Genomic DNA, 25,564 nt, shown 5'->3' with positions numbered 1-25,564 from the left:
CAACCAGAATTTGCATTTAGACAATTTGTCGTACAACTGGTGTTCTCTCAGTACTTCCAATACAACTCTCAAATGACCCGCATGTTCCTCCTTGGTCCGAGAATAGATGAGGATATCATCTATAAACACCACCACAAATTTGTCAAGGTATGGCCTGAAAATACGGTTCATATAATCCATGAAGACAGCTGGAGCATTGGTCACTCCAAATGGCATCACGACATATTCGTAATGCCCATATCTCGATCTGAAGGCTATTTTCTAGACGTCCTCTGGCTTGACTAAGATCTGATGATAGCCAGACCTTAAGTCGATTTTAGAGAACACACCTGCCCCTCTCAGCTGATCCAGCAGATCATCAATCCTCGGCAGCGGGTATTTATTATTTATCGTCAATTTATTCAGTTGCCGATAATCAACACACAGCCGAGAGCTACCATCTTTCTTCTTCACTAGTAACACCGGGGCTCCCCACGGTGAGGCACTGGGTCGGATGAATTTCTTCTCTAACAAGTCTTCTATCTGTTTCTTCAACTCTGCTAGTTCAGCTGATGCCATTCTATACGGTGCTGCCGACACTGGACCCGCTCCAGGGATTAGATTAATTAAGAAATCTATATCCTGGCTGGGTGGTAACTCAGGTATCTCATCTGGAAATACGTCGGCGTATTCATCCACCACTGGTATTCGACTAATCTGCTCCTTGGTACTCATCTTCTTCTCTTGAGCTACTATCACAAAGGAAGTGGATCCTTGCCTCATCTCCTTCACTGCCTTTCTCGACGTCATCAACTTTATCCCCTCAGTATCTGGGAATACAACTCTGCGCCGTCCACAATCAAGCACCACGTGGTTGGTAGACAGCCAGTCCATTCCCAATATTACCTCCAACCCCTCCAAAGGCAGGCAAACGAGGTTCACCTTGAAGCATCTGCCCTCTACCTCCATCAAGCATCCGACACAGGCTAGATTTGTTGATACCTGTTCAGATGTTGGTGTCGAGACCATCAACTTGCATCACAGATCATGAGTAGACAATCCCAATCTCTCCACACTGTCATGGGATATGAAAGAGTGCGAAGCTCCTGAGTCAAAAAATACCAACACACTATTACCAAAAAGAAAACAACGATCCAGAATCAGGTTACCTGACCGGGTGGCCTCTGTGCTGGTCATGGCAAAAACCTGGCTTGCTGCTCTCAGGCTATCAGACGAAGGTGGCTAAGATCGTGATACTGGAGCAGTCTTCCTATTAGGACATTTTTTGGCGAAATGTCCTGGTTGGTCACAGGCATAGCACTTGCGAGTGCTCATACCACTGCCTCCACTGCTGGCGAGTCTAGTGCAATCCCTCCGTAAGTGTTCCCCTCCACAGTTATAACATCTCAGCTTCTATGAAGATGAAGTTGGTTTACTATAGGGCTTCTTTTGTTGTCTGCCCTCAGCATTACTCTTTTGAGTACGGCTGACCCGACTGGGTCCCATCTCCAGCTACTCGACACTCTTGGCTTGCTCCACCAAGATCGGAAACTCCCGTACCCTCAGTGGTACGATAAAACGCCTCAGCTCATGTTTGAGGCCGCCCTCAAACTTCCTACAGCGCCACTCCTCCGTCACTGTTTGAGAATAAAACCTCGAGAGGTACTCAAACCTCTCCACATACGCCTGTATTGACAGGTTCCCCTGCTGCAGGGTGAGAAACTCGGCCTCGCGCTCGTGTTTAGCGCTGTCAGGGAAGTACTTCTCCAGGAACCTCGTCCTGAAGTTGGCCCAAGTCACCTCTTCAGCTCTGTTCAGCATCTGTTGCTGCATGCTCATCCACCAATACTCGGCCTCGGTCACCAACAGAAATGTGGTGAAATTAAGCTTCTGGGCCTCCGTGCATTCTATCACTCTGAATATCTTCTCGCACTCTTGGAGCCATGCGTCAGCCTCATCTGGGGTGGCTTTCCTAGTGAATTTCGCCGGCTTATGACGCATGAAGTCCTCCATGGTCACAGGTCTCACAGGGGGAATCATGGCTCTTGGGGGTGCTGCTACGGGCTGCATCGCATCCACCATCTTGTGGATTGCGTTAGCAATCTCATCAGCCCCAGCGGTATTTCTACGCCTCCTGTTTGCCATTGCCTGTGCACGCCACATACTTTAGCTGTTAAAATTAAACACCCAAAGATTAAAATACACATTAGCAAGTTTAACAATCAACACACATCATCCAATTTCACACAATAAACGTCAACTCACTCCCCAGTTTTCCCAGAAAAATCAAAACGTTTGCTCTGATACCAAATGTAATATCCCTAAGGAATATTACTTACAAATAAATAATAAAAGAATTAAATTATATCAAAAGTCATATTAATAACAATCCTAATGCGGGAAAATTTAAATTTATTAAAAAGCGCGCCAAAACTCATAACTTAAACAATAAAGTGATACAAGTTCTCGAAATTTGTGTTCATAAATAAAAGTATGAAAATACAGGTGAGAAAATCCTAGCTCTAATCCCAAAGCTAGCCCTCACTCTGTCGCCTGGACATCCTCAGCACCACCTGTATCAACATCTGCTCCCGTGCAACGAATCACACGATCATCGCCATACACAAACAGAAAGGGTGAGCTGAGAAAATAAAATAACAAGTATATAAAACACAAGATAGATCATTCACCCATCTTATTCATTCTACATAGTTCTTGGCCAAGACCTTAACCCCAAGGCTTTATGGCCTTTAAATCACACAATTGGTTAGCCTTGGACTCGAAAATATGATGCTCACACGAACCTGCCCGCTCGTGGTCCTGCCTCTATGAACCTCCCCGCTCGTAGTCCTGCTCTACGGACCTGCCCGCCCGTAGTCCAACACATGTGATCCACCAGCCCCGTACCTCCCCGCACGTGGCATCTCTCAACCGTGAGCACGGAACATACGAACCTACCTCGCTCGTATCCCCACGTGAGAGTAACTGGATATGAACCTCCCCGCTCATATCATTACATGTTAACCACCATCCATGAACCTACCCGCTCATGGCACAAGATCTCCCGATCCAAGCAAAGCATCATTGTCAGTTAAAACAACACACACAACTCATAACCTGCTGCGCAGTCGCCTGGCGCATCAGCCAGCACCGCCTGGCGAAACAGGTTCAGACCGCCTAGCGGTACCTGCCCGCCGCTAGGCGCCAACGCCCTCCCAATGCCACTGTTTTCCCAACACCACCTGGCGGAGCACTCCCTTGCCCCCAGGCGCCACGCGGTGCAGGAGTCTTTCCTAGTGATTCCTATCACTTGGCGGTATCAGCAGACCGCCAGGCGCCATACCAGTGACTCCCTGTTACTGGTTTTGGCACTCAAAATGGTTGGTTCTGCAATTCTAAAATGCTCTAAAATATTCTGCACTCTTATTTTATCAGAGTTTGTTAGTTTCCAGCCCTACAACTTCCCAGGTGTCACTCTGGTACCTAAGCTAGACACATTTATGTACTCTCTTTCCTCTCTCTAACAACGTTAATCCTCACACCATTACCAACACTCCGTTTCCCCTCACAATACCACAGTTCAGATCACTTCTCCTCTCATCATACTCACGTCACACTACACTGCCATAAATCTTGTCCCACACACACAATATTGCATAATCACATATCTTATATTTAAGTTTCCAAGTCACTAAAGACACTTCAGTCCCATAATTCATAATCACAGACATATAACAGCAAAGAGGCACAATACTAACCTTTCAAAAATCTGAACCAATAACTAATGTCACCCTATACTCTCATTCTCCTTAACACGTCTATCAACAACTCATCGCGTAGTCATACCATCAACCCCTTCCCAACCTTATACTTACTTACTTGACTATATGATTCAGCACTATACCCTTCCCCCATTTCTAACAGCACACATAACCTATTCCATATAACCAGCCTAAATCCACACATGTGATGCCACTGTTCCCGTCACCGCCTGGCGGCAGGCTAGACACCGCCGGGCGGTGTATCAGAAATCAGAACCCTTCAGGTTGCTGAACCCGTGATATGCCCAGTTGTCTAGAATTTAACTTATGCTCCACAGTTAATATCATACGATGTATGACACACAATTCACTACCCTATTTCCTTTGACGTTTTAACCTCAATTCGCACATACTATGAACCCTAACAATTAACTTCTGACTCTACCCATTCCAACAATCCAACTCTTATTCGAGTCAAATGTGAAGGGTATTCCCATGCACCACCAGACCACACTTTTACAAGATTACATTTCCAATGCATAAAAACCAACATCGCAAGTCTGAATGCCACTGCATCCAACGCGAACACAGTCACGCCGCCTAGCGGATATTAATCCCTACCCGGCGGTTCAATCAGCCAGAACCCAGAATCAAGCACAAATCAATGAACCGCCTAGCGGCACATGCATACCCGCCAGGCGGTTTCTGGGCAGAACCCAGAAACGCGAAAAACAGCACATACCAGATGAAGGATTCATACACTTATGATCACACACAGCACAATACGATGGATACGATGAAAATAAGCGAAAACAACTCCCCTTACCTGATTCCTTGCTAAATTCTAATTGATATGCTTATCCCTTCACAAAAACCTTCCTAGCCTTTGCTTTCCACTCCAACCTTCGTGATTTCAGCCTCACCACTTCTCTCAATCAACCCCAATACTCTGAAAAACCCTTGCTTATGATGAGCACGAATTCACAGTGCTCTTTTTCTCGTCTTATGACCTTCTCTCTCTCACTTACTACCCCAATTATGTGCACTTAACACCCAAAACGAAAATGTTATTTAAGTTTCCTGTTTAATAGTTAATCATGGTCTCCATTCAGTGTTTCCAGCCCCTTAAATTGCCCCTCTTGGCAGATAGGGTTTTCATGTCTCTTCAATCCCATGCAAAAATAAAATTAGGCAAAAAAGAAGAGAGTTTAATTTGGTTCTTAGTAAGACTTGAACCCACAACCTATCAATCACCAAATCAAGAGCATAACCAAATCAACCAATTCATATTTGTGATAACTCCTACGTCTTTTGAAATTTATCATCACGTCAAGTCTCCAATATATAACTAAACAAAAATGCATAATTTAAATAACATTCAAGTGACACACATAGGACTCGAACCCAAGTCCTCTCACACAAACAAGTACTCTCAACCACTTGAGCTAATACTTTTCCACGTCATAGTTCCACACATTAATTGCTTTAAATGTTTCTGTTACCCGCCATAATTAAATAATTATTTAAATAGCTATTTAATTTTTCTCGGGTCTTACAAACTCGACTCATCCGGATACATATAAACTAGTCGGATTCAGCGGATGCTTGCACTTGTGGTGGATTTCTCTGCTCACCCCGAGTTGTTCACCCCCGAGCTAAGTGTTACAAGTGTTACAATGTCTCAATCCCCCCCACACAAGGTTAGCCCTTAATGAGTTTCAGGCCTCCTGCTACTCTCACCACAAGAGTCAGTCCGCTCTAAGTGAGACTAACTTACTCCTTAGAGTGTCAGGATGCAACCTTACCTTGAATCCTTACCAGACTATATAGATGGGGCACCACCATGAACTCCCAATAACAGGGGTCATGGAATTACGTCCCGACCACTGAAGCACTACCATGGGGTCTCACCTAGAGGCTCATGGAATTACATATTGACCACAGACTAATCATACTCAATCAATCAAGTAATATTCATCACACATATAAATTTTACGTCAACCTTTATAACCATTCCTCATTCATATTCCATGTTGAATCAATAACAACTCATCCATCCCAAATCCACGAATATAGAAATGTACCTCATGCCAATACCATGTCAAAAGTCATCATTTCTTATCCATGAATCCTTCCATATCTCATATCAACTCCATACCCAACTCATCATATTAAATCCATGAACCAATCCCATACATACACATTATGTATTTCATGCTTTAAACAGACCAAATCACCCAAGAATATAGTAACCATACAAGAACAACAGAGAAAATAGAACCTGGTGCATTCTCGCCCAACCCCTCGCTCAGGTAGAAGAGTCTCGCTCAGGCGAGAGAGTCTCTCGCTCAAGAGAGCTCCCTTCGCCTAGGCGAGGGCTTGAAAAGAGGAATAGTGGCGCTGTCACGCACTCTCGCTTAGGCAAGACGTCCTCGCCTGAGCGAGACATGCTCTCGCTCAAAGCTGGAGCTCGTCGCCTGAGCGACAGCTTGCACAGGCAGAAATGGACGAGTATTGCTAATCTTGCTTAGGCAAGATAGGCTCGCTTGGGCGAGAAAAACAGGACCCTCCATTGTTCACGTACGCACAGATCAATCATTTAACCACACCAAACGCACAGTCCATATTCATATCATCATAACTTCAATCATGCATACAAATCACCAAAGGCAACAGAACTCATCAAATATAACTTAAAACACAAAACCCTAACTTCCCTTACCTAGAAAGTCTTAGCTAAGAGTTTCGACACCTGAACCGTGAAGACAATAGCTCAAGGAGTAGCTTCGAGAGGTGAAAAACAGTGGAATTAGTTCACTAAGAAAAGCCCTAGTTGGAATTACAAGGAAGGAACTGAATGGAGAAAGAGCATGAGTTGGAATAGACTTACGTGGAGTAGAAAATCTGGTTTGAGCTAGCTTGGAGAGGGCTTAGGGCTAAACCCTAGAAGAGCGTTTTGTGAAGAAAATGAGAGTAAGCTAAGAGCTGTTTTGCAATAATGACAAGAATGGAAGGGTTTAGCTGCCTTAGGGGCCTTGTACACCCTGTGGGCCAAAACTTAGGCCCATTAGATTGGGACAACTCTCAAAACAAAGATGGGTAGAATATAAGGGCCTTACATTCTCCCCAACAACAAAATATTTTGACCTCGAAAATGAAAACTCACCAGGTAAAAAGATGCGAATGTGATTTTCTCATATCCTTCTCCAACTCCCAAGTCGATTCACTTGTCCTTCGGTCCTAGATGACTTTGACCAGATTGACTGGTTTTCCTCGGGGTTCCTTAACTGTGTTATCTTCTAAAGCAACTGGTGGTACGTCCATGGTGAGGTCCTCTCTGATCTGCACATCCTCTGCTTCTAACACATGAGATAGGTTAAAGACATACTTCCTCAACTGCGACAAATGGAATACCGGATGAAGATTTGCCAACTGGGGAGGCAAAGCAATCTCATAAGCTACCGACCCAATCCTTCTCGAGATCTGATAAGGGCCAAGGAACTTAGGGGAGAGTTTCCTTGAGCGAAGAGCCCTTCCCAAAACAGTGGTTCAAGTCACCCTCAGGAACACATGATCTTCGGTCGTGAATTCTAAAGGTCTCTTCTTGCGGTCTGTATAAGCTTTCTGTCTACTCTAAGAGGCCTGCATTCTGTCTCTCACCATTCTCACCTTCTCGGTGGTCTATTCTAAAAACTCTGGTCCGACAAGCACTGCTTCCCCATCTTGATACCAACATTGAGGAGTCCTACACTTCCTACCGTATAGAGCCTCATATGGCGCCATGCCAATGCTCGCATGAAAACTGTTATTGTAGGTGAATTCTATCAAAGGTAACAATTCATCCCAAGCACCCAAATGATCCAGTATGCATGTCCGTAAGAATTCCTCAAGTGACTGGATCGTCCTCTCAGACTGACCATTTGTCTGAGGATGATAGGCTGAACTCATCATGAGCTTGCTTCCCAGAGCACTCTTGAAGGTTTGCCAAAATCGTGATGTGAACCGTGGGTCCCTGTCTGATACAATGCTCGAAGGCACTCCATGCAGCCTCACTATCTCCTTAATGTACAACTGGACCAACTTGGCCATCGACATCCTCAAGTTCATTGCCAAGAAGTGAGCACTCTTGGTCAATCGATCCACTATAACCCAGATGGTGTCGTGCCCTCTAAGAGTTCGTGGCAAATGGGTTACAAAGTCCATCGAGATGTTGTCCCATTTCCACACTGGTATCTCCAAGGGCTGTAAGATCCCACCGGGTCTCTGGTGCTCTACCTTTGCCTTCTAACAGGTCAGACAGGCTGATACAAACTGTGCCACATCTTTCTTCATCCCCTGCCACCAGAAAGTTTCCTTGAGGTCCTGATACATCTTAGTCATGCCGGGATGCAGGCTAAGACGACTCTTATGACCTTCCTCAAGGATTATCCTTTTCACCTCAACATCATCAGGCACACACACTCTGCCCTAGAACCTCAGTATGCCATCATTACCTAAGGCAAAATCTCTAGCCTCATCTGACCCAAGTTGTTCTCTAACTCTGTTTAGATTGGCATCTAACAACTGTCTTTCTCTGATCGAGTCCAAGAAGTCACTAGATATAGTCAGAGTACTACACCTAATGAACTCGAATCCCAACTCCACCTATAGTTTCATGTCTCTGAATTTCACTTGCAGTTCCACTTCCTTAATCATCAAGTGTGCAATATGCACAATCTTCCTACTCAAGGCATTAACCACCACATTCACCTTCCTCGGATGGTACAAAAGCTCAAAATCGTAATCCTTCAGGAATTCCATCCACCTCCTCTGCCTCATGTTCATTTCGTTCTGATCAAACAAGTACTTGAGACTTTTGTGGTCGCTAAACACACGAAACTGAGCGCCATAAAGAAAATGCCTCCAGATCTTCAAGGCGAACACTATGGCCGCCAACTCCAAGTCATGAGTTGGGTAGTTTCTCTCATGCACCTTGAGTTACCTCGAAGCATAGGCCACTGTCTTATTTTCTTACATCAAAACACAACTGAGTCCAAGGTGAGAGGCATCACAATAAACCTCAAAAGGTTTCCCAACATCCGGGATGACCAATATGGGAGCACTCGTCAACCTTCTCTTCAGCTCCTAGAAGCTTTCCTCACACTTATCTATCCAGGTGAAAGGTTGGTCATTTGGGTGAGCTGTGTCAAAGGCGCCACTATCTTGGAGAATCCTTCTATGAACCTCCTATAATAGCCAGCTAGACCCACGAAATTTCTGATCTATGTTGCTGACTTGGGACTTTCCCACTTTACTACTGCCTCAGCCTTTGCTGGATCCACATTAATGCCCTATGCTGATATCACATGGCCCAAGAACTATACTTCATCCATCCAGAACTCGCACTTGAGCAGTTTGGCATACAATTATTTCTCTCTCAAGACACCCAGCACTAGTCTCAAGTGCTCGGCATGCTCCTTCTGAGTTCTGCAATAGATAAGGATGTTGTCAATGAAGACCACGACAAAGTTATCTAGGAACGGTCTAAAGATCTTGTTCATGTAGTCCATGAACATTGCCGGAGCATTGGTCACACCAAAAGGCATAATCACGTACTCGTAGTGTCCATATCGTGACCTGAAGGAAATCTTTTGTACATCATCCGTCTTAACTAATATCTAATGGTATCCTGACCGTAGATCAATCTTCGAGAACACCGATGATCCGTGCAATTGATCCATCAAGTCGTCAATTCTTGGGAGGGGGTAGTTGTTCTTAATGGTCATCTTATTCAACTACCGGTAGTCCACACACAGACGTGAACTTCCATCCTTCTTCTTCACCAATAACACGGGTGCTCCCCAAGGTGAAGTACTGGGTCGGATGAACTACTTCCCTAGTAACTCCTTTATCTGTTTCTTGAGTTCCACTAACTCCGCCGGAGCCATACGGTACGGAGCCATCGACACTGGACCGATTCTAGGCACTAGGTCAATAGAGAATTCCACCTCTCTATTGGGAGACAACCCTGGCACCTCATCCGGAAATACATCCTCAAACTCGTGCACAACTGGTATAATTGACATTCTCTCCTCCTTCTCCACCTCAAGGTGCGTGAAGATTATGTAACATTGCGCGCCCTCTTGTAGTTCCTTCACAAACCCTTGAGATGATAGCAACTCAGGCTCCACTGAGTCAGAAAATAACAACTTCTTCTCCCGGTAATCTATAAGAATGCGATTGGCAGAGAGCCAATCCATCCCCAAGATTACTTTCAACACTTGCAGGGGTAGGCATATCAGGTTCACTTTATACCTGCGTTCCTCTACCTCCATCGGACACCTAGCGCATAAGGACGATGTCCTGACCAAACCTGACGCCGGAGTAGATACCACAAGTTCACACTACAGCAAACACACCTGCAGACCCAACTTTTTCACGCATGCATCTGACACAAAAGAGTGTGTCGTTCTAGAATCATACAATACACAAATCCTTTCCAGCTATCACACAACGACCCATAACAAGGTTACTTGAGCCTGCAGCCTTTGCTCCCGTCATGGTGTAAACCCTGCTCGTCGCTTGAGGCCTGTTGCCTCTGTTCCTTTACTAGTGCTGGGTAGGAGTCTGGATTGGAGGTCGCACCACTGTCTTAGCAAGAGTGGGACAGTCCTTACCAAAGTGGCTCTCTTTGCCACAATTGTTGCACCTGTGGTAACCCTCGATCTGCGGGCAAGCATTCCTCAGATGAGGGCCCCCACATATGTAACACTATACTCGACCCTGCTAAGGAGGAAAGCTCCTAGGCCCCTGGGACTGGTTGTGGGGTCTATCATATGGTCTCCTTCGCTCCTCATGTCTTGGCTTGGACCCAGATTGTGGACGCTAACCTTCTATTTCACGCTTCATCTTCTCCATCACTCTGTCCTTCTCCACTAGAGCAGCAAAATCCTTAATGGACAAATGGAGCCACCATCAAGCGGATCTCACTGCGGAGACCATTCTCGAATTTCCTGCATCGCCACTCCTCATCAAGTGGCATGGTGTAGAAACGGTTGAGGTGCTTGAATTTCTGCGCATACTCTACTACAGACTTCCCTCCCTGAGTGAGCTGGAGGAACTCCACCTCCTTAGCATATAGGATGTTGTTTGGGAAATATTTAGAGAGGAATTTCTCCCTGAATGCCTCCTAAGTCACAGGCTCGTCTCTCTCCTCCATGATGGATTTGGTGTTGATCCATCAATGCTCAGCTTCTCCGGTGAGCATATATATAGTAAATCTCAGTCTGTTATCTGCTAGACACATCTTTGCGTCAAAGATTCTCTCCATATCCTTTAGCCATTGGTATGTGGCGTCAGGACTCGTCTTGCCTCCAAACTTCACTGGGTGGTGTTTCAGAAAGTCCTCCAGGCTCCAATCCCTGACTGCAGGTCGTGGCTCGGGACCAAAAGTAGGTGCAACTGTCTTGTTCTCTTCCAACTGTAGGAGAGCTTCCATATGTTGCCTGTAGGCATCCTCAACAGCTACCCTAGCAGCCTCCATCTGCTACATCACCAGCTGTAGTTCATTGGCACACAAGAAATCACTTGGTTAGGCTTGATAAGACAGAAATTTAACTAAGAACACTCAAAAAGACACAGAGAAAGCTAAGCGGACATCCAAGTCTACAGACCTAAGGAATGACTGCTTTGATACCATAAATGTAACGTCCCATTTTATAAATAAACTTACTTAAATGACACGTCACACAATATAATATTACGAGCAAAGGTTCGGAGTATAGAATCACTCCTTAAGGATATCCAAGAGTTATAAACGAAAATTCCTGAGGCACACCACGATGTCAATACGTACAGGATACATACTCCAATAGTAATACAATTAAAATTTAAAACAAGTTAATTCATGGGCCATAGCCCTAAGAGAAAATCCACTGAGCGGGAACCAGCCCAGGCGGGTTAAGCAGTAGAGTCACCATTCCCCTGTTGACTGCGAGAACCTCTCGCATATGGTCACATCAATAAATTGATGATCATCGTAGAAGGAGAAGAACCACAAATAAGGCAACCAAACAAGCAAACATGGTAAGCTAGAGTAGAGACCATTTATCATGCACTCACATGCTATTACACAAACCAGTCAGTGTATATCATCCAAAAATGTTATGACTTCTCAAACAATAAACTAGACTCAGACTTAACTCATCTGGATACATATAATCTAGTCGGATTCAGCGGATGCTTGCACTTGTGGTGGATTTCTCTGCTCACCCCGAGCTGCTCAGCCCCGAGCTAAGTGTTCCAAGTGTTACAATGTCTCAATCCCCCCCACACAAGGTTAGCCCTTAATGAGTTTCAGGCATCCTACTACTCTCACCATAAGAGTCAGTCCACTCTGAGTGAGACAAACTGACTCCTTAGAGTGTCAGGATGCAACCTTACCTTGAATCCTTACCAGACTATATAGATGGGGTACCACCATGAACTCCCAATAATAGGGGTCATGGAATTACGTCCCGACCACTGAAGCACTACCATGGGGTGTCACCTAGAGGTTCATGGAATTACGTACTGACCACAGACTAATCATACTCAATCAATCAAGTAATATTCATCACACATATAAATTTCATGCCAACCTTTATAACCATTCCTCATTCATATTCCATGTTGCATCAATAACAACTCATCCTTCCCAAATCCACGAATATAGAGTTGTACCTCATGCCAATACCATGTCAAAAGTCATCATTTCTTATCCATGAATCCTTCCATATCTCATATCAACTCTATACCCAACTCATCATATTAAATCCATGAACCAATTTCATACATGCACATTATGTATTTCATGCTTTAGAGAGACCAAATCACTAAAAAATATAGTAACCATACTAGAACAACAGAGAAAATAGAACCTGGTGCATTCTTGCCCAGCCCCTCGCTCAGGCAGAAGAGTCTCGCTCAGGCGAGGGAGTGTCTCGCTCAGGCGAACTCCCTTCACCTAGGCGAGGGCTCGAAAAGAGGAACAATGGCGCTGTCACGGATTCTCACTTAGGCGAGACCTCCTCGCCTGAGCGAGACGCAGGCAGAAATGGGCGAGTACTACTAATCTCGCTTAGGCGAGACAAGCTCGCTTGGGCGAGAAAAATAGGACCCTCCATTGTTCACGTACGCACAGATCAATCATTTAACCGCACCAAACACACAGTCCATATTCATATAATCATAACTTCAATCATGCACATAAATCACAAAAAGGCAACAGAACTCATCAAATATAACTTAAAACGCGAAACCCTAACTTCCCTACCTGGAAAGTGTTAGCTAAGAGTTTCGACACCTGAACCGTGAAGACAACAACTCAAGGAGTAGCTTCGAGAGGTGAAAAACAGTGGAACTAGTTCAAACGAGTTCACTAAGAAAAGCCCTAGTTGGAATTACAAGGAAGGAACTGGATGGAGAAAGAGCATGAGTTGGAATAGACTTACGTGGAGTAGAAAATCTGGTTTGAGCTAGCTTGGAGAGGGCTTAGGGCTAAACCCTAGCACAACATTCTGTGAAGAAAATGAGAGTAAGCTAAGAGCTGTTTTGCAAGAATGACAAGAGTGGAAGGGTTTGGCTGCCTTAGGGGCCTTGTACAACCTATGGGCCAGCCCTTAGGCCCATTAGATTGGGGTAGCTCTCAAAACAAAGAGGGGCAGAATATAAGGGCCTTACAATAAAATATTTCTATATTTGTATGAGATAAATATATTTGAAATTATTTGTTGATATTCATATCAATTTGTTTAAAATTATTGATGAGCAACATGACTTGTTTTAGTTATGTTAGAATTCTACTTGTCATATATAGTTCATCGATTTTGAGTGGCAAAACTAGTTCAAGATAAGTCAAAATGTTATCTTACACAATTTGTCACCTTTTTAAGCAATAAAACTTGTTTAGAATAGGTCAAAGTTATCCTATCATTATAAAAAAAACTAAGAAACTCATAAAAATGAAGCGGCTCGACGGTTATGGAAGACTTAAACTAAACTTAAAAAATAAGGTCTTTTATTTAACTCTTTTTTGTTTTTTTATGTAAAATTATTTATTAAATTGTCATAATTAATTTCATTTAATATTTCTTTCTTAGATAATGGGGTTAATCCTGTAAATTATTTATTGAGACACTCACGGTTGATTTTAAAAAAGTTTGTGTTGTGAAATTTATGGATTGTCCATTGACTTGTTGACAGTTACTCAGCTTAATTACTATTGATAATATTTACATTATTTACATTAAGTATGTAACCCTTGAGTTGTACCCTTTGGATTGTCTTTTGTACCTATAAATAGAAACTTTTCTCCCTTAATAATTATACACAGAAAAGTAGTATTTGATGCTCTATTCTTTCTTTTTATTCTTCTCTCTATTATTAACTTTATGTTATAACAGCAGTTTGTATTATATTTAGTTTTGAGAAACTCATCTCGACTGAAGTGACTAACACCATAAAATTGTTAAGATTTTATAAACTATATATGCATTTGGAAAAAAAATTATTATTTTTATATAATTAAGAATGTCAATTGGTTTATCATTTTCCAAACTTAAGATATTTAATTCTGAAAATAAACCAAATCCATAAATATCAAACAAATTATCATGTTTTAAAGATTTTTCAAGTTTTAAGCATTTTTCTTTCAAAAATGTATAATCTAGTGACTTTAACTTTTAACACTAAATAAAAAACCAAAAATATCTTCATATATTTTAAATTGTTCAAATTTATTCATAACTCTCATTTGTGATGCAATTAAAGCCTCAATTCTTCGCTTTTTTGGATTTTAGAATAGTCTGATTCAAATATTCTAGTTGACATATCTATATATTTTTTTATGAAATAAAAAATTATAATATATAAAACACTACTAAAGAGAAATATATAAAAGAAATGAATTAAAACAATGAAACCTGGTTTTGGTTGTCAAGAAAATTAACTCGATACTAGACTTATAGTATCTTGAAGTCTCAAGTCTCTTTTTCATTCTCAAGTCTCAACTTTTTCATAAACCTGCAGAGTTGTTTATTTTAAGATTAATCATTAACAAAAATAATTAAAAAAATTATTGTTCTTTTCGACTCGATAGTAAGTTTTTCCCCCCTAAACTTCAATTATCTTTCTACAAAAAAATCAAATTTGAATTATACTCAAATTAATCTATTATCCACCAAAAGACTAAACCTTAATCTAATTTGTAGTCTTGGAGAAAAATTCAATTTCTCGTCAAGATATATGCAAAATAAAAAAAACTCTCGAAACTCGTAAATGACTCTAAACCCTAAAAAAATGACTTTTAGTAGATAAGAAAGGAAGGAGAGACAAGGAAAGTCATAGAGAGATAAGATAAGAAAATACAATCCAAATTGATTATAAGAGAATAAATATAGCTAATCATTCTCATTTTTGTAAACAAAATTTTAATTTACTAAAAGAATGTTTTAACTCATTAGTAATCATTTTTACAACCAATAAATATTAATTAATTGTATAATTATTTTAATAGAGTTATAGTAGTAATAAAATATTTTTTTAGGCCTTTTTTATATTAAACATAATTGTATAATTTGTTTAATTGAGGTATATTAATTAGTACTAAAAAATTGAGGCATTTTTTTTCTTAAACATAATTTTACAATTAATTTAATAGAGAAATATTAGTTGTAATTTTTTTTTGAGACCTTCTTTATCTTGAGGTCTAAAGCGAGTGCTTCACTTATTTTACCCTTGAACCGACCTGATTTATACTAATTTTGTAATTTTATCATAAAAAAAATATATGAAACAATTTTTTATTATACCAAAATCTCAACACACTCACTCATCTTTATTTTGATCTTTTTATGTCTCTTAAATATTTTACTATTTACTTTCTTTTTAATTTGTGAGCAATTTGATTTTTCTTCTAAGGTAAATCAATTCTCAGATTAAGTTATAAATTAAGGTTATTGAGTTTTCACCAATTGCAATCATAAATTTCATACATAGAGGAGAAATATATATTTTATTAATAGTTTTCTTTTTTAAAGTTAACATATGTAAATGAAGTTTCATTCACAATCTTATCCAATCATAAATTAAAACATTTAAATTAAGTCTTTCTTAATATGCAATCCTACATGAACTAATCTAAGGTGAAGTTCAAATTTAAATTAAGGTTTAAATAATACCCTAATTTTGTTCAGTTTTTTCAACGTCCAAGTTTTTATTTTTGTTTATTCAAGTCCCAATTTTCATTAATTTTTATTTCATTTAGTCTTTTTTACTAACGACCTTTAAATAGTTAATAAAATGTTAATATTGTATATCATGTGTTACTTCACAATTTTTTCTATTTTTAAAATTTTTATTAATTTTGTATTTATTTTTTATATTTTCTTAATTTTTAAAAAATTGCCTACATATTAAGTCAACATCGTGCCACGTGGTAGTAATAGTGCCACGTGTTAGTGTCATTGCCATGTGTCTTGGTTAGTGCCACGTGTTAGTGGCTTATATTCAATTCAGTTCCAATTTCATTGATTTAATTCAATCTAATCCTAATTTTTTTTAAATGGAGCAATTTTGTTTTTCTCCAAAATTGAGACCAAATTTAATTTTTATATAAATGTTATATTTATATTTTTATTAAAATTCACGTTTTTATTAAATATTTCTAGAATTATTTTTAAACCAACTTTAACTATATTATTATAATATCATTATTAGATTTATGTTTGATTTTTGCTACATTTAAAAAATAGGATTATAGTTGGTTTAAAATAAGGTTATACTCAGTTAAAAAAATAGGGTTAGAGTTAGTTTAAAATTAGTTCAAACAAATAAATTAAACTAGTCAATGCATTGTTAACAAACACCGACAAGTCTCGATTATAAATTAGAAAAAAAAAGCAATGCAATATTATAAGAATTTAAAAATTATTAATTTGATTTTGTAACTATGTATGAGAAGGAAAACTTGATAATGTCTTACTATACGAATAAGCATTAGAGCCAAACATTCAGTGGGCAAGGACCCAAACCTAAACACCCAATACGTCCACAATGTTCTTGGATTTATAAAGCATAAGCTAAGGAATCAATACTTACTATTTCTTTTGAAAAGGATGATGATGAGGTTGATTATCATGCTTGAATTATTGTTGTTTTTTTTTTCTACAAAGGATTCGAAGAAACTAATTTAAATAACATAAAGTGTGTTTGACAATTATAAACTTTATTAGAATTGAACTTACACCAATTTACCTTGTTTCATCACTCACAAATGCTCCATTAGCATATTTATGGGTACATATTCATACCCCTCCTCTGGTGACCTTGTGGCCACACTCCTTTTCCTATATAAATTGAAGAAGAAGGTACATGGCACATAAAGCTAAAGCCACTACCGCCATTCTCGCCTAGGTTGGGGGAGTTGATAAGTGCCAAAAATGGGTAATTTTCATATGAAATGAGGGCACTTATGTTCTTAATTTGTGTTTATATCATGATTGATTCTCCCTAAATCTAGAAAAGAATGAGCTTCCAAGTTTTTGTTGAAAAGAAGTCACTTGATCCCTGTTTTGTGTAAATTTCAGGTACAATAGAGTAGAGAAAGGAAAGAACTTAAGAGGAGCAAAGGAGAAAGCAAGAAACAGAGAAAATAGGGAAGAAAGGTTGTCAAGGTCGCTCAAACCAAAACATGCTCGCTCAAGCTAAAGCCACTGCCGCCAATCTCGCCTAAGCGACGCAGGACCTCGATTAAGCGAGCGCTCGTGCAGTGGAGACCCTCTCTTGTCGCCATTCTCGCCCAAGCGAGATCAGATGCTGCCAATCTCGCCTAAGCGAGATCCTTTCTTCAGCTTGAAGTACTCTTGCTCGCCTAAGCGAGATACTGGCTTCAGCACGTCTCGCCCAAGCGAGAGGCTTTCTTTAGCGTGAAGAATGTTGTCTCGCTCAAGCGAGAATCAGGTAGCTTGAGTGAGACCCTCGTGGAGTATAAATTCTCCGTGCATTAGAAAGTGAAGGCAGCTGGAGATTTTGGAGAAAAACTGCAGACTTGTTGGAGCTGCGACCACGAGCTACAGAGTTCATATTTTCTTCTTCTTCTTCTTTAGCTCTTAAGATTTTGATAGCTACCATGACTGGCTAATCTCTTTCCTTGGGATTGAATGTAATCTACTCGAACTTGGATGTAATCTGGTGATATTTATATATAGCACTTCTGTGAAGCTTGGGAGCGGTTCAATTCTTTATTGAGGAAATGCCCAAATCACAGATTTGAAGATATTGCTCAGCTCAACATATTCTGTAATGGTCTGAGGTTTGACACCAAGATGATATTAGATACAGCAGCAGGTGGAACAATGATGAGTGTAGATGCGGAGCAAGCAACAAGAATCATTGAGGCATTAGCATCCACAAATCATCAAGCTCAGCATAATAGGGAAACTGTTCAGAGGAAAGGAGTGCTTGATCTTAGTACTACATATGCGATCTTAGCTTAGAATAAAATTCTGACTCAACAAATTGAAGCACTAACGAAGCAGATGTCTAAATTACCAGAGCAGTTGCAAGTTGTGCAATCTTCTTCAAGTCAACAACCTATGAGATGTGACTTTGTGTGGAGGCGATCATTCAAATGGTCATTGCTCTCACAAGGAGAAGTTCAATATGTGAGTAACCAAGGAAGACTAGGAAATTTCTCCAACAATAATAACTTTCCACAGGGGTGGAGAAACAATCCAAATCAAAATTTTGGATGGAAGCAAGATGCTGGTCCTTCAAACAGACAACCTCCTTATCAACAACAACAACAACATCATCCTTTTATGCATGACAGAACAACTAAACTGGAGGATACTCTAGAAAAGTTTATGCAAGCTTCTTTGACCAATCAGAAAAATACAGAAGCTTCAATCAGAAATCTTTAAATACAGGTTGGACAGTTGGCTAAGCAATTATCAGATCAGCAAGCAGGTCAATTTTCAGCCAACACTCATACTAATCCAAAGGAGCACTGTAATTCAATTACTACCAGAAGTGGTAAAATTGTGGGAAGAGGGATTGGAGACAACCTGGTTGTAGAGGAGGAGGTGTTGGAGGAACCAGAGAGAGGGAAAGAAAAAAATGAGTGTGAGGGAGAGGAAGAACAAAATAAAAGAGAGTTTGTAAATAGAAGAGAAGAAAAAGAAGAAAAAAATAAAAATAAGGAGAAAAAGAGGGAGAAGGGTGAGAAACAGGTACCACAGTTGAAAAACCTTCCATACCCTCAAAACCCTTCCAAAAAGGACAAGGAGAGGTAGTTTGCAAGGTTCATGGATATTTTCAAGCGACTGGAGATTAATATTCCTTTTTTAGATGCTATGGAGCAGATGTCAACTTATGCAAAATTCATGAAAGAGCTCCTAACAAAGAAAAGACAATTTTCTGAAGAAATAGTGGAGCTTGAAGCGGGGTGTAGTGCAATCATTCAAAAATATTTACCTCAGAAGTCAAAGGACCCTGGGAGCTTCACTATTCTAGTCACAATTGGAACATTGCCAGTAGATAAAGCATTGCTCGACTTGGGTGCAAGTATAAATTTAATGCCTTTGTCTATGCTACGTAGAATAGGAGATCTAGAAGTAAAGCCTACAAGGATGACATTGCAATTAGCTGACAGATCTTTGAAGTATCCATATGGAGTGGTAGAGGATGTTTTAGTTAAAGTTGACAAATTCATATTCCCAGTCGATTTTGTTGTGATGGATATTGAGGAAGACATTGAAGTCCCTCTGATACTGGGGAGACATTTCATGAAAACAGCCAAGGTCATTATTGATGTTGATGATGGCAAACTGAAGGTTAGAGTGCTGGATGATGAAGTCAACTTTAATGTATTCGAGGCAATGCAACACACTAAAGACAAACAACAATGTTTCAAAGTGGATATGATAGATGAAACTTTTTTATCACCTAGGAATCAAGTGACAAAAGCAAACCCTTTAAAAAAGGCTTTAGCTAGTGTTCATGATGATAAAGCAGCAAGAGAGAAAAGAAAATTACAGCTGCCAAAATTGGAGGAAAGGAGACTCAACGCTTATGAGTCCTCTAAGCTCTACAAGAAAAAGATGAAAGCTTATCATGACAAGAAAATTCTCAAAAGAGAATTTTATCCAGGCCAATCAGTGTTATGGTTCAATTCCAGGTTGAGATTATTCCATGGAAAGCTAAAATCAAAGTGGTCAGGACCATTTCTTATCAAAGATGTGAAACCCGATGGAGCCATTGAGCTAGAGGATCCTGAATCTAAAAGGAGTTGGGTTGTAAATGGGCAAAGGTTGAAGTCCTACTTAGGTGGTGAGATTGATAGGCTCGCCACAATCATTCAACTGGATGAACCTTAATGAAACAGGCGTCAGGCTCGTGACGTTAAACAAGCGCTTCCTGGGAGGCAACCTAGTGTTTTAATTATGTTTTTGCACTTTAATTTCATCTTGTGTGATTAAATGTGTTTGTGTATGTAATTACGTGTTTGTGTTTATAGTTCTATGTTTGTGTGTAAAAAGGTAAGTTTTTAGCATCCAATCATCTCAATAAGGCAAACCATGCAATTTTGGTGTTTTCAAACAAAATTGGTATTTTAAGCATGGGAATGAGTTTTGGTGCCAAAATTGAGATCATCAAATGCTAAAAATTACCTTGTTTTGGCCAAATTGTGAAATTTGAGTTTCATGGCTTGATTTTGAGTTTTTTTTTTTATGTGAAACCTTTTGGAATTATAGAGCATTGATTGAAGTATGGTTTGATGTGTGTTTCTGAGTTATTTGAATTGAAAGGATCATGAATTGAGTGAGTGAAAATTGAACCAAAAATTGAAAAGTGGCAATATCAGGGTGTTCCAAAACTGCACGAAATCTCGCCCAAGCTAAACATGTCTCGCCTGGGCGAGATATGCAGAACCTGAGCCAACCAATTTTGCTTATATACTCGCTTAAGCGAGTAATGGCTCGCCTGGGTGAGAATGCCCTGTACCAAGAGTGTTTTGGGCGAAACAGTCTCGCCTGCGCGAGACTTTTTAAAGTTTCTTCCACGCGCATCTCGCTTAATCGAGAATCAGTCGCTTGAGCGAGAAATCGCGCTTTAGTGAGGGACAGGGGCAGAACTCACTCACTTTTCTTTCCCCCAAACCCTCGCTCACAACTCTCGCTCACATTCTCTCTTTCTCATTCTGGGCGCACCTTCACTCACTCATTTCTCTGCATTTTAACTCACAATTCTCTTCCTTCTTTGCTAATTCCTCTTCAAGGTAAGTTCTACTTTTCATTCTATTCAATTTCACAAAGCACATTCACGGTTTTGTACAATCCAAACCCTATGATAGTGCCCATGCTCTGTTTGTTGTGTTTTGTGTTTCCATTATGGGTTTTAGTGTGAATTGGTGTTGAAAATTGAATAATGTGGGTTACCTATGGATGAATTGATTCAAAAATTTTCACAGTTTGAAAATGCACTAAATGTGTTTGATGACATGTCATGCTGAAATTGTTCTTGTTGTTCTTGGTTGGCTAGTGAATAGATTCTGGAAACTGCTATTGCATTGTGATTAAGATGACTTGGCATGTTTTTGGTGGGTTAATTTTCATCCTTACAGGTCAATGGCTAGAATAAAGACAACATCTAGACTTCCCGCTATTGAACCCAACAAAGGGAAGAGGAGAAGATGTGCAAGTAGCCCTTCTCCTGAAAGGCCAAACAACAACCTGTTTAGAGACCCGAAAAGAGAAGAACGGTATGAGAAGATAAAGAACTGGGTCTTTATCAAAGAAAGAAAGGTGGTTCTACTCCCGAACGAATATGATCCATTTTTGAATGGACTTATCAGGAGGAACTGGATGAAGTTGGCTGACCCACTTCCCAAATTTGATCCAAAGATTGTCAGAGAGTTCTATGCAAATGCCTATTCTGAGGACAATGCTGGTGAAAAGAGGTCTAAAGTTAGGGGGAGGTGGGTAAGTTATGATCGAGCAGCCACTAGTGAATTCCTTGGTAATCCACTACCTCTAGAACCAAGGCAACGCTGTGATTTCACGAGAAGAATGAGGAGTCATTAACCTTATAATGAAAATGAAGTGGCACTCCTTATATGCGCTGCCAACCAATCTTATCAAGTCGGGCCCATTGGAAATCCTCTCAAAATTCTAAGAGGGGATATGAAAACGTTAGCCCAAGTCTGGACCACATTCTTACTTGCAAACATAGTGCCCATTGGCCACGTGTCAGACTTGAACGTCCCTAGATGTCATCTCCTTTATTGCATAATAAGGGAGGATCTCACTGTTGACGTCGCCACAATTATCTCTGAAGAAATCCACAAATTTGTGAGATACAAAGTCAACACTAGCAATGACAAGGCAAAAGGTGCTTTGGGTTTTCCGGCTTTAATCACAGCTCTTTGCCAAGATCAAGGGGTGGAGGTAGAGTTAACTAAAAAGATACGACCTTCAATTACCAAGAGATTCATTGAACATTTTTGTACCCACCTAGAGGACTTGGAGCAGCCAGGAGAGCCCCAACTGGAACAACAAGCTGAAGACCAACCAGCTGAAGACCAACCTGCTATGGAAGAATAACAAACAGGGCCCACACAGCAACCTCAACTCAACATGAATAATGAATTGCTTGAGCAGATGAGATATCTGAGGTTGCAGAGGGAGCACACCCACCAACAAAATGCTTCCATTCATAGAGGACAACTCCACCTTCAAGAGTACCTCTATTAGAATGTTCGTGGACCATACCCAGGCATGACTCCACTAGAATTCTTGACTTATCTACAGTGGCCTGGGGATAACCCTGTTTTCTTGGGGGGAAGTGGACCTGCTGCAGGTGAGGGACCATCAAGAGCTGCGGACAGAGATGACTTTGCTGCTGACATAGATGGAACAGACATTGAGGAGGAGATTGATTTTGGAGGGGATTGATTCACAGCACCATTCCACCCTTCAAAACTCTATCAATACGGTTTCATTGTTCTTTTTCTTTTAGTATTTTGCAGTATTTATGTAATTACTACTATTTTGCTTTAGTTGTTTTGGCTAGAATGCTATATTATCTAGTTAATTAATTGTTTAACTTTACTTTTTTGCTTAGTATTTTGTGCATAATACTTAGAGACATCTAAATTTTTTTGGGAATCATTTTGAAAATCTTTCTTGAGGGAATTGGTTAAAGAGAAATTTGATTTCAGTAAGTATCTTGAGTCTAGAACAACTGAGTGAACTGAACACGGAGATGAAAAAGGAAATTTTGGTTGAATTCATAATTAAACAGGATTAGGATATTAGTGCTACACATATAGGCAAGATAATCAGTTGTAACAACAAGTGAGATACCAAGGAAATAAACCAGAAAACCCAGTGAGTGTGTGAATCCTTAAACAGCTTGAGTGTTTCCACTGTTTGTTGACAAATTGATATTGCTTGAGTTTTCATTTGATAACATCACATTTGAAGCATGGAAAGGATTAAGGCAATTTTGTTGAATTTATAACTCAGTTCCAAATAGCCAACCTGTAAATAATCATCCTTTGTTGATAGCCCATTTGAGCCTAATTGTTTTAAATATGCACCTTAACCTTAATTTGAATTATTATCCTTTCCCTTTGCACACTTAGGGATAGAGAGCATAGGTGCATTTTATTCAACTGTAAGGGTAATTGGTTGGTAGAATTGCACTCAAGGAAGAAAAGGGTTGAGTATCATAATTCACTCTTTAGTATTGTGTAGGAATGTATATATTTACTCAAAAATAAAAAAATAAAATAACATAAAATAAAAAAAAGGAAAGAAAAGAAAAGAACAAAAAGAGATAAGAGTGAATTATGAATGAAAAAGAAACTTGGTGTATTGAGGTCTGAATTGTGAGGAATGGAGAGTAGAATTGAAATTGGGTTTGAATTGTAGCTATGCTCTCTTTTCTAAGTTGTGCATTTGTGATCTTGAAAAACCATTATTCTTGAAAGCCTAGACTCATTACAACCTTGAAAAGACCTTAAGATCCATCTTGATTGTGTGTTTGTTGTTGGATTGAAAATGACTAGCAATTTTGATTTGTTGAAATTCAGTGGAAAATAAGAGAGACACATGCCTGTGAGATTTAAGAGAGAATTTCCTTGGTTAGAATCACTTGTTCTTACAATTAGCTTTCCTGAAAAATTGGTTGCACTCTTATCCTACTGTTGTTTGATAATTGGATTCACCATTTGCTTCTGATTTTGAATATGTGGTTTGGAATGCAAAAGTTGTCTGATCAGGAACTGTGAAAATGATTTCTCAATAACCAATTTCAGAATTAGAGTTTTGACTGGTTGTTACATCATATTACTTTGCTTAAGGACAAGCAAGATGCTAGGTTGGGGGGAGTTGATAAATGCCAAAAATGGGTAATTTTCATATGAAATGAGGGCACTTATGTTCTTAATTTGTGTTTATATCATGATTGATTCTCCCTAAATCTAGAAAAGAATGAGCTTCCAAGTTTTTGTTGAAAAGAAGTCACTTTATCCCTGTTTTGTGTAAATTTCAGGTACAATAGAGTAGAGAAAGGAAAGAACTTAAGAGGAGCAAAGGAGAAAGCAAGAAACAGAGAAAATAGGGAAGAAAGGTTGTCAAGGTCGCTCAAACCAAAACATGCTCACTCAAGCTAAAGCCACTGTCGCCATTCTTGCCTAAGCGACGCAGGACCTCGCTTAAGCGAGCGCTCGTGCAGTGGAAACACTCTCTTTCCACCATTCTCGCCCAAGCGAGATCAGATGCTGCCAATCTCGCCTAAGTGAGATCCTTTCTTCAGCTTGAAGTACTCTTGCTTGCCTAAGCGAGATATTGGCTTCAACACGTCTCGCCCAAGCGAGAGGCTTTCTTTAGCATGAAGAATATTGTCTCGCTCAAGCGAGAATCAGGTAGCTTGAGCGAGACCTTCGTGAAGTATAAATTCTCTGTGCATCAGAAAGTGAAGGCAGCTGGAGATTTTGGAGAAAATTGCAGACTTGTTGGAGCTGCGACCACGAGCTACAGATTTCATATTTTCTTCTTCTTCTTCTTTAGCTCTTAGGATTTTGATAGCTACCATGAGTGGCTATTCTCTTTCCTTGGGATTGAATGTAATCTACTCGAACTTGGATGTAATCTGGTGATATTTATATATAGCACTTCTGTTTTTACTCAATGTTGGTATTATTGTTCTGTTCTTAATGCTTGATTCTAGCTGATCAATAGATGTCTTGATTTTGATTTTTAGATCTTACCAGAAAGTATTTCTGAAAATCTGATTTGAATAACGATACTTGATATATTGTGATGCTAGCAATAGATCTCAGTATATCAATTGCTTTTAACACTCGACCGTAATGCTGGATAGTTTGTTGAATATGTGAGGAATCAATATTCAGGGAACTAATCTTATGACTTTTATACGCGAGGGATTGGTATAAATGATTTTTGAGTGTGCATCAATATTGGTATTTTCAAATGTTATATATTATATTCATCCAGATTACAGACAACAGAGATAGATGAAATTCAATCCCAGTTTCTTTTACTAAATTTTTATCTAATTTTCTGCTTTTACTGTATTTGTTTATGCAAATTAGTTTAAACATCAATGATCTATCAAATTAAAATTTTTGTATATATATGTTGATCGAGATAATTATTTATTTCAACTGACTCCGTTCCTCGGGGGTTCGACACTCTTACTAAAAAATCATTATACTACAGTTGACTTTTGGTACGCTTGCCAAGAGACCAACAGTTGTCGACACCACCTTCACCCATGTT

At 39.8% G+C, this 25,564-nt stretch overlaps 3 protein-coding genes across 3 annotated transcripts; 1 reads left to right on the top strand and 2 right to left on the bottom strand.

Moving 5' to 3' along the window:
* Positions 1 to 1,491: 1,491 nt before the first annotated feature.
* Positions 1,492 to 2,124, bottom strand: LOC114184594 (uncharacterized). Its single transcript, XM_028071910.1, has one exon. The coding sequence runs from the start codon at positions 2,122 to 2,124 to the stop codon at positions 1,492 to 1,494; it is 633 nt and encodes a 210-aa protein (XP_027927711.1).
* Positions 2,125 to 9,607: 7,483 nt separating this feature from the next.
* LOC146886388 (uncharacterized) lies at positions 9,608 to 10,280 on the bottom strand. Its single transcript, XM_085673421.1, has 2 exons — positions 10,208 to 10,280; positions 9,608 to 10,092 (listed from the first exon to the last, which is right to left on the bottom strand). The coding sequence occupies exons 1-2, from the start codon at positions 10,278 to 10,280 to the stop codon at positions 9,608 to 9,610; spliced, it is 558 nt and encodes a 185-aa protein (XP_085529547.1).
* Positions 10,281 to 19,063: 8,783 nt separating this feature from the next.
* On the top strand, positions 19,064 to 20,134 carry LOC146886387 (uncharacterized). Its single transcript, XM_085673420.1, has one exon. The coding sequence runs from the start codon at positions 19,064 to 19,066 to the stop codon at positions 20,132 to 20,134; it is 1,071 nt and encodes a 356-aa protein (XP_085529546.1).
* The last annotated feature ends 5,430 nt before the right edge of the window (positions 20,135 to 25,564 follow it).

The sequence above is a fragment of the Vigna unguiculata genome, chromosome 5 (genome assembly GCF_037176805.1).
Source record: "Vigna unguiculata cultivar grain cowpea cultivar isolate G323 ecotype 2 chromosome 5, ASM3717680v1, whole genome shotgun sequence".
NCBI lineage: Eukaryota > Viridiplantae > Streptophyta > Magnoliopsida > Fabales > Fabaceae > Vigna > Vigna unguiculata.
Note: the sequence above shows the minus strand (reverse complement) of the source record. Positions and strands in the feature narration are given on the sequence as shown.